The following is a 14,112-nucleotide window of genomic DNA, read 5'->3' as shown; positions in this document are numbered from 1 at the left end:
CAGGAAACAAACCCCGGACAGGGCGCCAGTCCACCGCAGGTCGCACACACACACCAACCACGCACACACTACGGACAATTTAGAATCGCCAATCCACCTAACCTGCATATCTTTGGACTGTGAGAGGAAACCGGAGTACCCGGAGGAAACCCACGCAGAAACGGGGAGAACATGCAAAATCCACGCAGTGATGCCCCGGGAAGCGAACCCAGGTCTCCTTACTGCTAGGCCGCAGCGCTACCCACTGCGCCACCATGCCGCCCAAATTAAGGACTTATTTCCCATTTACTGATTTCATTTTTTTAATTAATTTTAATTTAATAACTGCTATTTTTAAATTATTATTTTTTGTGTTTTGTGTTACTCTTCACTCTTTCACTCCAGCTTGACACCTACTTGGTGCAGGCTTAATCCAGTTTTGTTTTAATGGGTTTACTTGAAAGGTGGCACAATTTTCCAGTCATTCACAGTGTTTGGTTTTCTGTATTGTTTTCCTCCTTCACATGCTTACTGATCTGCTGTGGACTGGCGCCCTGCCCGGGGTTTGTTTCCTGCATTGCGCCCTGTGTTGGCTGGGATTGGCTCCAGCAGAGCCCCGTGACCCTGTAGTTAGGATATAGTAGGTTGGATAATGGATGGATGGACATGCTTACTAAGATCAAGCCTGGTCTATCGCTCAGGATTGATGGGAAAGTGAAGGCTACCAGTTACACCTCAATTCCTGAGCAAAACCTGTGGACCTCTGCCAGATGGGTGGTCCACCTTCCAGAAAAACAACGATCCAAAATACAAAAAAAAAAAAAATAAAACATGACAATGGCTTAAAGATCAGGAGTCGAATGTCCTTGAGTAGCCAACTCAGAGCCCTGATTTAAATATGCGGATGGGCTTGAAGAGACCAGTTCATTGCTGCTCATTACAAAAGTACACTGAAGTCAAAGATTGGGCAAATATTCTGTAATCTTGGGTGCAGAAAAGCTGGTAGAGACATCCAAACAGACGGTCATTAAAGCCAAGTGGCTCTGCACAGTATTACATCAGATGACTGGCCATTTTTCCCACCCTGTTATTGTGGTTTCTTGTTTTTTTTTATTGATTTATAGTACTGTTGCCTTTTGTTCTCATTGCTTGAGTAATGTAAAAACCAACAACCAAAATGCTAAAACTGGATCATTTGAATTGGGTTGTTAGGCTGCAAGACAAAAGAAGTGACAATTTCAAAGGAGTTTAATTTTTTTCTATAGGCACCGTACTTGTTGTCTGTTAACACATTTACTGCATTAATGTTTAAGCTTAGTTCCTTATTAATGTGTGAAATGAAGTTGTTTTTTTGTTTATCTTTTAGGCACTTTTTGTGTTTATGGCACTTTCGTTTGCTCGAGATGAAATTATCTGGCTCCTTCGCCATGCGGATAATATTCAAAAAAAGAGTGCAGATGACTTTATTGACAAGTAAGTACAAATGGCCGTATCTCATAGCTAATGCTAATCGACGTCCGTGGTCATTATTTGAATTTAACAAGAGAGAAATCAACCCTCTTTTACTGTGTGTTCAAACAGCCTCATGTGTGTCAATATCTATAAATGATGCCGCAGTGCCCTCTCTCAGCCCGGGGTGGTATCACATACCAGGGAAGAGCTTGGGTGGTGATCCTTGGGCCTGCATTGGCAGATTGGGTGCAGAGATAGGGGATCAAGGAATATTGAGTTCAGCTGCCAACAATACCTGGTTTCTGATTTAAAGACTGGCTGTAACATAATGATTGTATCCCTCTGCGGTCTTGTGTAGTGTAGCCAAAAGGGGACAGCAGAGAGCCCAAACCCAAGACACAGTATAATACCAGACATTATTTAGGAATAAAATAAAAGGTATTTATTCACAGCAAGCATGTTTCCACTAATCACCTCTCCAAAATAAGCCACTGATATACTAAACTAGCTGGGTAACCCGTGCGGGTCCTAGAAACTATTGAAATCGTCCAAAAAAAAAAATTGGAATTTAGAGATGTCAGGTAATTGAAAAGGAACTACTCTGGGCATCTCTCTCCTAGGATGATTTGTTTTGCCGGCGTGCTCACATCGCTTGTATATTAGCGGTGGGAGGAAAAGTAAAGGGGATACTGTTTTGTTGATGTTAGCAGCTAAGCGACTTTCTTTTGAGGTTTCGTTTTTCTGACGTGCTGGCTCTGCTTGTGTTATTAGCGGCTAAGCGAGTTTTTTGTTTCCTCAGAGGCGGAGCTCTTACCCCGACTCCACCTCTCACTTCCAGGCCGGACAGACAATCACACACACACACACACACACACACTTCCATGCGTAGACGTTTATATATAAGACTAGTGGGCAGCTATGCGCCGTTGTGAAGAGGGGGGCTGAACTCACCCCAAGGAGATGCACTCGCTCCTCCGAAACTCCCTCTTAAACGATGATACAATGGGAAACAAATGCATTTTCTCGATCAGCTGCTGTTGCTGCCGTGCCACGTGATCTGCATCTTGTGTGCCGCTTCGAACGTTTAAAAGCCTGTACATCAGCTGCCTTTTGTCTCACTGCCTTGTCTCTCTTCTCCTCCAGATATCCTCAAACACTAATCGATTTTTTTCGCTGTTGCGTTATTTAACCGAGTAATATTTTTCGTTTGTTTGCACTAATGCAATCTTTTCTATCATTTTTTGAGAATGAGAATTTTTTGAGACTTTCGAATTTTCCTACTTCCATTATCTATAACCTGCTCTGCCTGTGTATTGTGCCAACGTTTTTAAATTCTTTACGATGTTCTACTTTGTCTTTTTCTGGCCCCGGGCTTTCTTTTGTGCATTCTTTTCTCACCAACCCTTTTGGGTCTCTTTTCAATGTGCTGCTCTTTCTTCTTCGCTTAGTCGTTGACGTGTCATCTAGAAAATATATAAAATTAAGAGCCGAGGGCACAGGAAGTGTGTCTGCCAAAAATATTCCAACAACTGAGAGGTTAGATAACCTTAGGTCTTGTTTGAAAAAGGTTATAAGTAGGGTGTGACTTGCAAAAGTCACCGTCTCAAAGGACTTTCTTCCAAAGGTTGTAAATATGACGTGACTTGACCGTCTTGCGGGATGTGAAAGTGTCTCTCTGTCTCTCTTCAAAAGATCACATCTCGTTGCCGGGAAAAAAGTCTCGTCTTGTCCCAAGATTTTTTTTATATAAATAAATTCATCCTCCTCTCCACCATCCGTTGAATGTTGCTTGCTGACTCTGACTCAGTTCAGAGAGAGGCAGCAGGCTTCCTTTAAAAACCAGACCTGGGAACTGCTTCTGATCTTCTGTCCAGGTTCTCCAGAGCATTTCCGGATTGTGTGGCAGCAAGGGCAGTCCTCCCCACGCAGCTCCCTCTGGTGGTCCCCAAAGACCCTGACAGGGCTACATTTCTGGACTCCCATCTCCCATGCCACCCTGTGGGTGCCCTGATCGGGTTTAGCTCGAAGAGATACTGCCACCTGTCATGTGGAGGAATGATCATCTCTCAGTGAGCCCGTTTGCATACTCCTTCCATTATGTCCGCCTTGCTGAGCATGTGTCTTTTCTTTACCCTGGTCAGAATGACTATCCTTCCTCTCTGCCATGCTCCGGACTTGTTAGGTATGTTTGCATGACATGGGAATAGCACGTGTTGTCATCGTCTTCTCTGTTCATTTGTCCACTTGACTGCATGAAACATTTTGGTGGATATTGGTATATTTACCCCTCTTGGAAATTTTGTTTTGAAAGTTCAGTTTGCATTGGGATATCTTGAATAGCACGCATTGTACAATCTGTCACAAGCCGTCTACTAAAGCAGATGGCCTGCTAGTAGTTTGGCACCGACCAGGACTGAGGGGGTAATGAGAGAGGCAGATTCTCAAAAAAAAGGTATTTTTTATTATTCCACGATAGAGTAGAGAAAATTAAACAATTGCTGATGTAAAAGAATGCACAAAAAATGTATAAATAATCCTGTGACAAGACAAAATCTAATTATGAAGAAAAAAAAAAGATGAAAAATAGAAATTGGAAATTCCTCAGGAGCCTAACACACTCCTTCACATCAAACAACAGCTCAGCCACCCATGAAGTCTGGCGTGCCTTGCACTACCTAACCATTCTTAATTCTCTCTGAACGATCGTTCCCCCTCTTGTGGCCACAACTGTACTTATAAAGCCTTTTCTATTCCCAGGGTTGGCTTGCCTAAACATAGGGAGATACCATTTCAGGCCTGCCGAAGAAATCGTACACTTCAAGTATAAATCAAAATATCTGACAACAAAATATACATAATAAAAGACTAAACAATAAAAACCATTTATACCTAACCTCGAGGTTACTAAGATACAACCTTAACCGTTACAGTACACCTACACTACTAATCCAACTTTGACTCCTCCTATAGCTGTCTTTTGAATTTCCCAGGCACCTGTGACTGCGTTTAGCTTCGGCGCCACCTTTAAAACACTGGTTCGTAAAAGTGGTATGTTATGCGCGAGGCTTGCACCCGAAACATACGGTGGAACATCTGAGAGAAAAAAGAAAAAAAAAAATGAAACTTAATTTAGTGTCTTCTGCTGCTAAATAGACATTAGTTAGTTCTGACTTAAAATTACTTATAGCGGGGAAAATAAGTATCAAAAGCGTCCACAATATATTTCTAATGGGGCTATTGACAAGAAATTTTCATCAGATGTCGGTAACAACCCAAGTAACCCACACAGACAAAGAAATCAAAACAAATAAGTCCATAAATTAAGTTGCGTGTAATAAATGGAATGACAAAGGGGAAAAAGTATTGAACACATGAAGAAATGGAGGAGCAAAATGGCACGGAAAGTGGAGAAACCAGCTGAAATCTGTCAATCCTGGTAGCCCCCTATCAGTGCAAATGAATATCAGCTGCTTTAGTCCTAATTGATGGTTTCTCATTCCCAAGGTGTCACACAAGAAGCAACTCATGATGGTTAAAAACAAAGCACTCTCTCAAGACCTTCACAACCTTAACGCTGATGGCATTGGTGACAAATGCATTTCTAAACTTCTGAATGTTCCAGTGAGCACCATTGGTGTCATAATCCACAAGTGGAAAGAACATCATTTCACCAAACACCGGCCACAACCAGGCGCTCTCCGCAAGATTTCTGACAGAGGAGTCAAATAAGAATCGGAACGGCCAAGGACCACTCGCCGAGAGCTTCAGAAAGACCTGGAATTAGCAGGTCCAGTTGTTTCAAAGAAAACAAGAAGTAATGCACTCTGCCACCAAGGCCTCTGTGCACGCTTACCATGCAAGACTGAAGAAAAAGCACGTTGAAGCTCGTTAGAAGTTTGCTGTACAAAATTTGGAGAAGCCAATGAAATAACTGGGAGAATAGAGTCTGGTCGGAGGAGAGCAAAATTGAACTCTTTGGATGTCATTGCACACACCATATTTGGTAGAGAAATGCCACTGCACATCACCCCAAAAACATCATGGTGTGTGAGGGGCTCTTGTTCAGCATATGTTACTGGAAGACTTCATATAATTGAAGGAAGGATGAATGGAGAAATGTAGCGGGACATTCTTGATAAGAATCTGCTACCATCTACCAGGATGCTGAAGATGAAACGAAATGAGGGGGGACATTTCAGCAAGAGGATCTGAAACACACAGCCAAGGAAACTCTCCATTGGTTTCAGAGAATAAAGAAAATAAAGAAGCTGCTAGAATGGCCCAGTCAGTCAGTCACCCGACTTGAAAATCTATGGAAAGAACTGAAGATCAGAGTTCATAGAAGAGGCCCCCAGAACCTCTGAGATTTGAAGAGAGTTTGTGTGGAAGAACAGGCCAAAATCCCACCTGAGCAATGCATGTGGCTCATTTCTCCATACAGGAGGCATCTTGAAGCTGTCATTACCAACAATGGCTTCTCTAATAAGTTTTAAGTACATTTCAATAAGCGTGTTCAATACTTATTCCCTGTGTCATTCACTTTATTACACTTCATTTATAGACTTATATGTTTTGATTTCTTTGTATGTGTGGATTACTTGGCTTGTGTGTTCGCTGAAGTCGAAAACGACTGGAAACAAACCACCAATTTAAAATAAAAAGCAATTTCTTTATTCTTGGTGAGTTAAAGAGACTGCCCCCCCCACCACCCCACCCCCAGCTCAGTGCCACTGACTGGTCAGAACAGACAGCCTGCTTATAAGAAAAAAGTCCTCTCTTTATATTACCTAGCTTGTTCATTGGCCAAAGAGAAAAAAACATGACAGTTCATTTTGAGGTCATACATAGATTGCTGTAAGTTATGGTTACATCCTGATTTATTACATTAAATTAGTCCCTTAAACTGTGCACAAGCTTAATTCTTTTTCTACATATACAGTGCATCCGGAAAGTATTCACATCGCATCACTTTTTGCACATTTTGTTATGTAACAGCCTTATTCCAAAGTGGATTATATTCATTTTTTTCCTCAGAATTCTACACACAACACCCCATAATGACAACGTGAAAAAAGTTTACTTAAAATTTTTGCAAATTTATTAAAAATAAAAAAACTGAGAAATCCCATGTACATAAGTATTCACAGCCTTTGCTCAAAACTTTGTCGATGCCCCTTTGGCAGCAATTACAGCCTCAAGTCTTTTTGAATATGATGCCACAAGCTTGGCACACCTATCCTTGGCCAGTTTCACCCATTCCTTTTTGCAGCACCTCTCAAGCTCTCCATCAGGTTGGATGGGAAGCGTCGGTGCACAGCCATTTTAAGATCTCTCCAGAGATGTTCAATCGAATTCAAGTCTGGGATCTGGCTGGGCCACTCAAGGACATTCACAGAGTTGTCCTGAAGCCACTCCTTTGATATCTTAGCTGTGTGCTTAGGGTCGTTGTGCTGCTGAAAGATGAACCGTCGCCCCAGTCTGAGGTCAAGAGCGCTCTGGAGCAGGTTTTCATCCAGGATGTCTCTGTACATTGCTGCAGTCATCTTTCCCTTTATCCTGACTAGTCTCCCAGTTCCTGCCGCTGAAAAACATCCCCACGGCATGATGCTGCCACCATCATGCTTCACTGTAGGGATGGTATTAGCCTGGTGATGAGCGGTGCCTGGTTTCCTCCAAATGTGACGCCTGGCATTCATACCAAAGAGTTCAATCTTTGTCTCATCAGACCAGAGAATTTTCTTTCTCATGGTCTGAGAGTCCTTCAGGTGCCTTTTGGCAAACCCCAGGCGGGCTGCCATGTGCCTTTTACTAAGGAGTGGCTTCCGTCTGGCCACTCTACCATACAGGCCTGATTGGTGGATTGCTGCAGAGATGGTTGTCCTTCTGGAAGGTTCTCCTCTCTCCACAGAGGACCTCTGGAGCTCTGATAGAGTGACCATCGGGTTCTTGGTCACCTCCCTGACTAAGGCCCTTCTCCCCTGATCGCTCAGTTTAGATGGCCGGCCAGCTCTTGGAAGAGTCCTGGTGGTTTCAAACTTCTTCCACATACGGATGATGGAGGCCTCTGTGCTCATTGGGACCTTCAAAGCAGCAGAAATTTTTCTGTAACCTTCCCCAGATTTGTGCCTCGAGACAATCCTGTCTCGGAGGTCTACAGACAATTCCTTTGACTTCATGCTTGGTTTGTACTCTGACATGAACTGTCAACCTTCTATAGACAGGTGTGTGCCTTTCCAAATCATGTCCAGTCAACTGAATTTACCACAGGTGGACTCCAATTAAGCTGCAGAAACATCTCAAGGATGATCAGGGGAAACAGGATGCACCTGAGCTCAATTTTGAGCTTCATGGCAAAGGCTGTAAACACTTATGGACATGTGCTTTCTCAATTTTTTTATTTTTAATAAATTTGCAAAAATCTCAAGTAAATTTTTTCACGTTGTCATTATGGGGTGTTGTGTGTAGAATTCTGAGGAAAAAAATGAATTTAATCCATTTTGGAATAAGGCTGTAACATAACAAAATGTGGAAAAAGTGATGCACTGTATAAAAAACAAATCATATAGAAGTAATTAATCATATAGCTCTCTGCAGCATGATTAATACAAATGCAGTCCTTAGTATGTATGAGGTAACTACTTATAATCATTACAGTTAATAATGTGTTTTTCTTTCTCACTTGTTACCGACATATGGTGAAAATTTCATGTCAATAGCTCCATTAGAAATATATTTACTGAGATAAACGTTGACGTGTTCAATGTATCTGGGCAACATCAGCAGCTGCTGCTAGGATTTCATAAACCAAAAGGCGACGTCTCTGTATTTTGATTAAGTCAATAAGCACAACTCAAAACCGTTAACTAAGTCACTGTACTCACCTGACGTTTATGCCAAGCTTACATTTTCTGACTTGTTTTCCTGCGTATTTAACATGTGAGATTGTTTGTGTATTCACATCTGTAAATGTTGTAGGATTGACCGATTTGCTGTTGATGCACTGTAGTTGCAGATTTGTGTAAATGCTTCAAGCCTGTACTGAATGAAGAGTGCTGTATTAAAAGTGAAATTAATTTTTTCAAGAGATGTAAATATAAGTTTTATTTATGAAATGATTCAGTCTGCTGGTCTGGTGCCACGGCCCACCTGCCAAGTTGTTTTGCCTGCCTAAGGTAAAGTCATCTCTGATGAAAGATCGTGGGAAAGAGGGGTCCTTTCATCGGATTGGCTGGCCCAGCCGTGGAATAGCCAAATGGGGGATGCAGCTTGATGGATCAGGACTCTAAACATATCCAAATCATATTATGTGATATCATCTACTGTTAAATTCTGCTACGTACTTCTAAAATTTTTATTTTTATACTGTATTGAGGATTTGTTCTGTTCTGTGTATTGTATTGTATTGTATTGTATTGACTCCCTTCTTTCTGACACCCACTGCACGCCCAACCTTCCTGGAAAGGGGTCTCTCTTTGAACTGCTTTTCCCAAGGTTTCTTCCATTTTTTTCCTACAAGGTTTTTTTTTTTTTTGGGGGGGGGGGGGAGTTTTTCCTTGTCTTCTTAGAGAGTCAAGGCTGGGGGGCTGTCAAGAGGCGGGGCCTGTTAAAGCCCATTGCGGCACTTCTTGTGTGATTTTGGGCTATACAAAAGTAAATTGTATTGTATTGTATTGCTGCTGAAGTTGGGGAGCCCCTTCCACCAGCTTATTTTGAACATTTTCAATGGTTGGCTTTAACTCAAGAATGTCAAGTTGTTTTCTCTTATGGAGACTTTTTATTTTTCAGACATATTGCTGAACTTGTCTTTTACATGGAAGAATTACGAGCACACGTTCGGAAATACGGCCCCGTGATGCAGCGATACTATGTCCAGTATTTGTCAGGCTTTGACGCTGTTGTTCTCAATGAGCTTGTTCAGGTAGGGTTATTGATTTTGACCTTTTTTCTGTTACTAATTTGTTATTTGGTTTGACTGGATTTGAATTGAATTTTCATACAGTTGTCATTAAATATGTTGACTCTCCACCTTATTAAAAGGATCAGGGGCTTTGTGTCTGGCTGTGTGTCTATCCAGTTGCTATGTCGCTGTAATTTCAAAAGATGGCACATCGCAAGTATTTTTAGTAATAAAATGCATTGCAATAGTCATTCCAGCAGATGGCACATCGTAAACATTAACACTGCCTTAACAAAATCATACCAAATGGCATGTGGCAGAGACATAAGCATTGTTGTATTTATCGTTCCAAATGCTGGCACAACACAAACATTTGTAATTAAATGCATTTGTCATTCCAGCAGATGATGCAGCTCAAACATTTGTAGTAATAGAATGCATTGCATGTGTCATTCCAACAGGTGGAGCATCAACTGATTTTATAAATCCCATTCTAAATGGCCTGCTGCAGTGATGTGTGCATTGTATTTGTCATTTCAACAGATAAACACATCACAAATGTTTGTAATACAACAGATGCTGTATGTATATACTGTATGTGTGTGTATATATATATTATATATTTTTTTATATTTTTATATTATACTCCATTTTTGGGTGGCATATTTCTTTAAGCAGGTTTGACAATGCATTTGTATAATTTATTCCTCTTTTGGAGTTAAGTGCAATGAAACTTTTATTTTGCCCAAATCTAAACATTCTTTTATGCCACCATTTTTTTCAGTTAACAAAGAGTAGGTAATTTTAAATGAAGCATGATATTTCTGTTTTAAGACTTGTGTTGTATTAAAGCATGTTAAAATATTTATGTTGTAAAAACCTATTGGGATTTTTTTTTCCAAGTGCAGGAAAAGTTATCCAAGTTGGCCACTAGATGGAGCCCTTGTTCTATTGTAATATCCAACAATCAGCATTTCCATGTCATGAATAACAAAAATATGCAATTAAAACACAATACTAACATTTGTTTTAACATTTATTAAATGTTTGTAACTTGGTGTTGTTTTTTATTTTCTAGAATCTGTCTGTGTGCCCAGAAGATGAATCAATCATAATGTCTTCATTTGTAAACACAATGACTTCCCTTAGTGTAAAACAAGGTGAATAATTTTAAACCTAGCTTAATGATATTTTATCAGTTAATATTTTTACTTTTTAATTTCTGCCTTTTTTCCATTGTATTATTAAACTGACTATAAAGTTACTTTGTAGGGAGCTAATGCATGGAACTTTTTTAAAGCATCACATAACTATTTTGTGTTTGTTGAGTAATATTGACTGATTTCATTTGATGCCTTAACTGTACAAATTCTGTACAACCCCATTTCCAAAATAGTTGGGATGCTGAGTAAATTCCAAATAAACACAGTATCTGATGATTTGCAAACTACTGTATTAAACCCAATTTTTTTTTGAAAATAGAACGATATCATAAATCTCAAATGTTGAAACTGAAGAATGTTATTGTTTTATAAAAAAGTAAGGGGCTGTTGTGAAGAGGGGGGCTAAACGCACCCCAAGGAGATGCGATCGCTCCTCTGAAACCCCTCTTAAATGGTGATACAATGGGAAACAAATACAGTTTTATCTCCTCTTTGCTCGATCAGCTGCTGGCTTGCTGCTGCTGCCATGCCGCGGTGCTTTGAACGTTTAAAAGCCTGTACAGCACACTATTCGGCCTCTTTTCGCTGTTCTGTTATTTCACCGAGTAATATTTTCCGTTTGTTTGCACTAATGCAATCTTTTTTATAATTTTTTCTGAGACTTTTGAATGTTCCTACTTCCATTATCTCTAACCTGCTCTGCATGTGTATCACAGGACTTGCTTCCAAAGGTTGTAAGTATGACGTGAGTTGACATGAAATTGTCTCTCTGTCTCTCTTCAAAAGATCACGTCTCGTCCCCGGGAAAAAGTCTCGTCTTGTCGTAATTTTTTTTTTTTTTTATAATAGAGAGAAATCTTGAGCTCCTTTTGCCTCACGCCTGGACAAACTGGTGAGGAAGGCAAGCTCTATTGTTGGCATGGAGCTGCACAGTTTAACATCTGTGGCAGAGCGAAGGGCGCTCAGCAGGCTCCTATCAATTATGGAGAATCCACTGCATCCACTTAATAGGATCATCTCCAGACAGAAGAGCAGCTTCAGTGACAGACTGCTGTCACTGTCCTGCTCCACTGACAGATTGAGGAGATCGTTCCTCCCCCAAACTATGCGACTCTTCAATTCCACCCAGGGGGGTAAACATTAACATTTAACATTATACAAAGTTATTGTCTGTTTTTCACCTGCATTATTATCATTCTTTAATTTAATATTTATCTATCTATCTATCTATCTATCTATCTATCTATCTATCTATCTATCTATCTATCTATCTATCTATCTATCTATCTATCTATCTATCTATCTGAATTTGATGTCAGCAACACATTTCAAATAAACCTGGGGCGGTCAACAAAAGACTAGAACAGCTGTGTAATACTCAAAAAACAGCTGGTGGAACATCTGATAGCCGAGGCCAGAGGTCAGTCACATGATTGGGTATGAGCATCCCGTAGAGGCGGAGTCTCTCAAAAGTAAAGATGGCAAGAGGTTCACCTCTCTGTGAAGGACCAATAATGCAGCAATTGAAGAATGCCATCCCGCAATGTAAAATTGCAAAGAATTTGGGGGTTTCCTCAACTACATAGTACATAATATCATTAAAAGGTTCAGAGAATCCAGAGAGATCTCTGTACAGAAGAGACAAGACTGAAGACCGATATTGGATGGTCTGATCTTTGAGCCCTCAGACGGCATTGCATTAAAACCAGACACAATTCTGAGGTGGAAATCACTGCGTGGTTCTCAGGAACACTTCTGAAAACCATCGTCTGTGAGCACAGCACAAATCTATATATATAATTCACTAAGCCGCCACCAGCGCGAGCAAGACACCCATGGAAGCACACAGGACGGAGCCACGCCCACCAACTCGGACGCAACAACTCACAGAGCAGGGCGTCATTCGCGTTCGTCTCTGCTACACTCCACATGCACCTCTGAAGAAGCATGTTTTTTAGCGGATGTGAATCGCTGCATGCAGCGTGTAAAACAGTTTGTTTGTTGCAGATGTGAATCGCTGTATGTGGCGTGTAGAACAGTTTGCGAGGGGTATCCCATGGTCTTACAGTTGGTGGGCAGGTCTCTGTTAGATAGATAGATCTTTATTGTCATTGTCACTTTTACAAAGGAACAACGAAATTGAAGGATTGCGAGCGGGCACACGACCAGGCAGTGTGTATGCTTCGAGAGCGAGGGTGGACGCGACAGCACCATCTAAGAGGAATCATATTTGTCGCAGATATGTTCCGCCCTCCGCACGCGCCTGCCGTCTAGCCCCGTCCCTCGCTCTGGGAGGTGGGGGTGCGGCGGCAGTCCTCCAGTTTTCAGTCACCGACAATGTTGCTCTCTCCAGAGTTCCCTTACAGTCGTATCCTCAAACCCACACCATAAGAAGAAGCATGTTTGTCGTGGATGTTAATCGCTGTATGCAGCGTGTAGAACAGTTTGCGAGGGGTATCCCATGGTCTTACAGTTAGTGGGCAGGGCTCTGTTAGTTGCTCTTGTGAGCGGGCACATGACTAGGCGGTGAGTATGCTTCGAGAGCGAGGATGGATGCGACAGCACCATCTAAGAAGAATCATATTTGTCGCGGGAGTGAATCGCTGTATGCAGCGTGTAAAACGATTTCTTTGTCGCGGATGTATAAAACAGTTTGCGAGGGATATCCTATGGTCTTAGCAGTGTCTATGCTTCGATGTGAATCGCTGTATGCAGCGTGTAACACGCTGTATTGTATGTTGCCCTCTCCAGAGTTGCATCTTTTCATTCACCTACAGTCGTATCCTCAAAACCAACCCCATTTGGACAACTGTGTCTTTCAGGGAGTGTTCACCCATCAATACATAATTATGCGGAGTATGCTACGCCGCGGGTTGGCTAGTACTAGTTAAAAGTCTACCAAGTGAAGAAGAAGCCATATACAGTATATAAACATGATCCAGAAACAGCGCCACCTTCTTTGGGCCCGAGCTCATTTCTGAAAATGTCCTGTGGTCCGCCCGAATCAAAATGTGAAATTCTTTATTTTTGAGAAATTGTGGACACCGTGCCCTCCAGGCCAAAGAGGAGAAAGGACCACCCGGCTTGTTATCAATGCAGACCTCAAGAAGCACAGCATCTGTGATGGTGTTAGGGGGGTTGGGGTTGCATTAGTGCACATGGCATGGGTAGCTTGCACATCTGGGAAGGCGCCATTAATGCTGAATGAAACCTACAGGTTTTTGAGCAACACGTGCTGCCATCCAGTTGACGTCGTTTTCAGGGAAGGCCTTGCTTATTGCAGGCAGACGATGCCAAACCACATTCTGCACATACTACAACGGCATGGCTCTGTAGTCAAAGGGTCCACGTGTTAAAGCAGCCCGCCACCCACTGAAAACATTTGGCGCCTTATGAAACACACGAGGGGTGGCAGCAGCGTGGTAAGCAGGACCCTGTGGCAACTTTTTTGGAAATGTCAAATTCAAAATGTGCAGGTTTTTCTCAAAAAATAAGTTTCTCAGTTTTAACATCTGATGTGTTGCCTTTTGCTTGATTTTCAAATCAATTTGGGGTTTATATGATTTGCAAATCATGACATTCGATTTTTATTGTTATTTCACGCAGCCTCCCAACTTTTTT

At 41.6% G+C, this 14,112-nt stretch overlaps 1 protein-coding gene across 1 annotated transcript in view; it reads left to right on the top strand.

The window, feature by feature from the left end:
• The window catches only part of nckap1 (NCK-associated protein 1), a 272,226-nt gene that overhangs the window by 141,031 nt on the left and 117,083 nt on the right, over positions 1-14,112 (top strand). Inside the window, 3 exon segments of the mRNA XM_051930467.1 lie at positions 1,346-1,452; positions 9,217-9,349; positions 10,407-10,488. Of these exon segments, the coding sequence (XP_051786427.1) occupies positions 1,346-1,452; positions 9,217-9,349; positions 10,407-10,488 (322 nt within the window).

This window comes from Erpetoichthys calabaricus, chromosome 8, assembly GCF_900747795.2.
Source record: "Erpetoichthys calabaricus chromosome 8, fErpCal1.3, whole genome shotgun sequence".
In the NCBI taxonomy this organism is placed as follows: domain Eukaryota; kingdom Metazoa; phylum Chordata; class Cladistia; order Polypteriformes; family Polypteridae; genus Erpetoichthys; species Erpetoichthys calabaricus.
The sequence above is the reverse complement of the archived record's forward strand: the minus strand, read 5'-3'. Positions and strand labels throughout refer to the sequence as shown.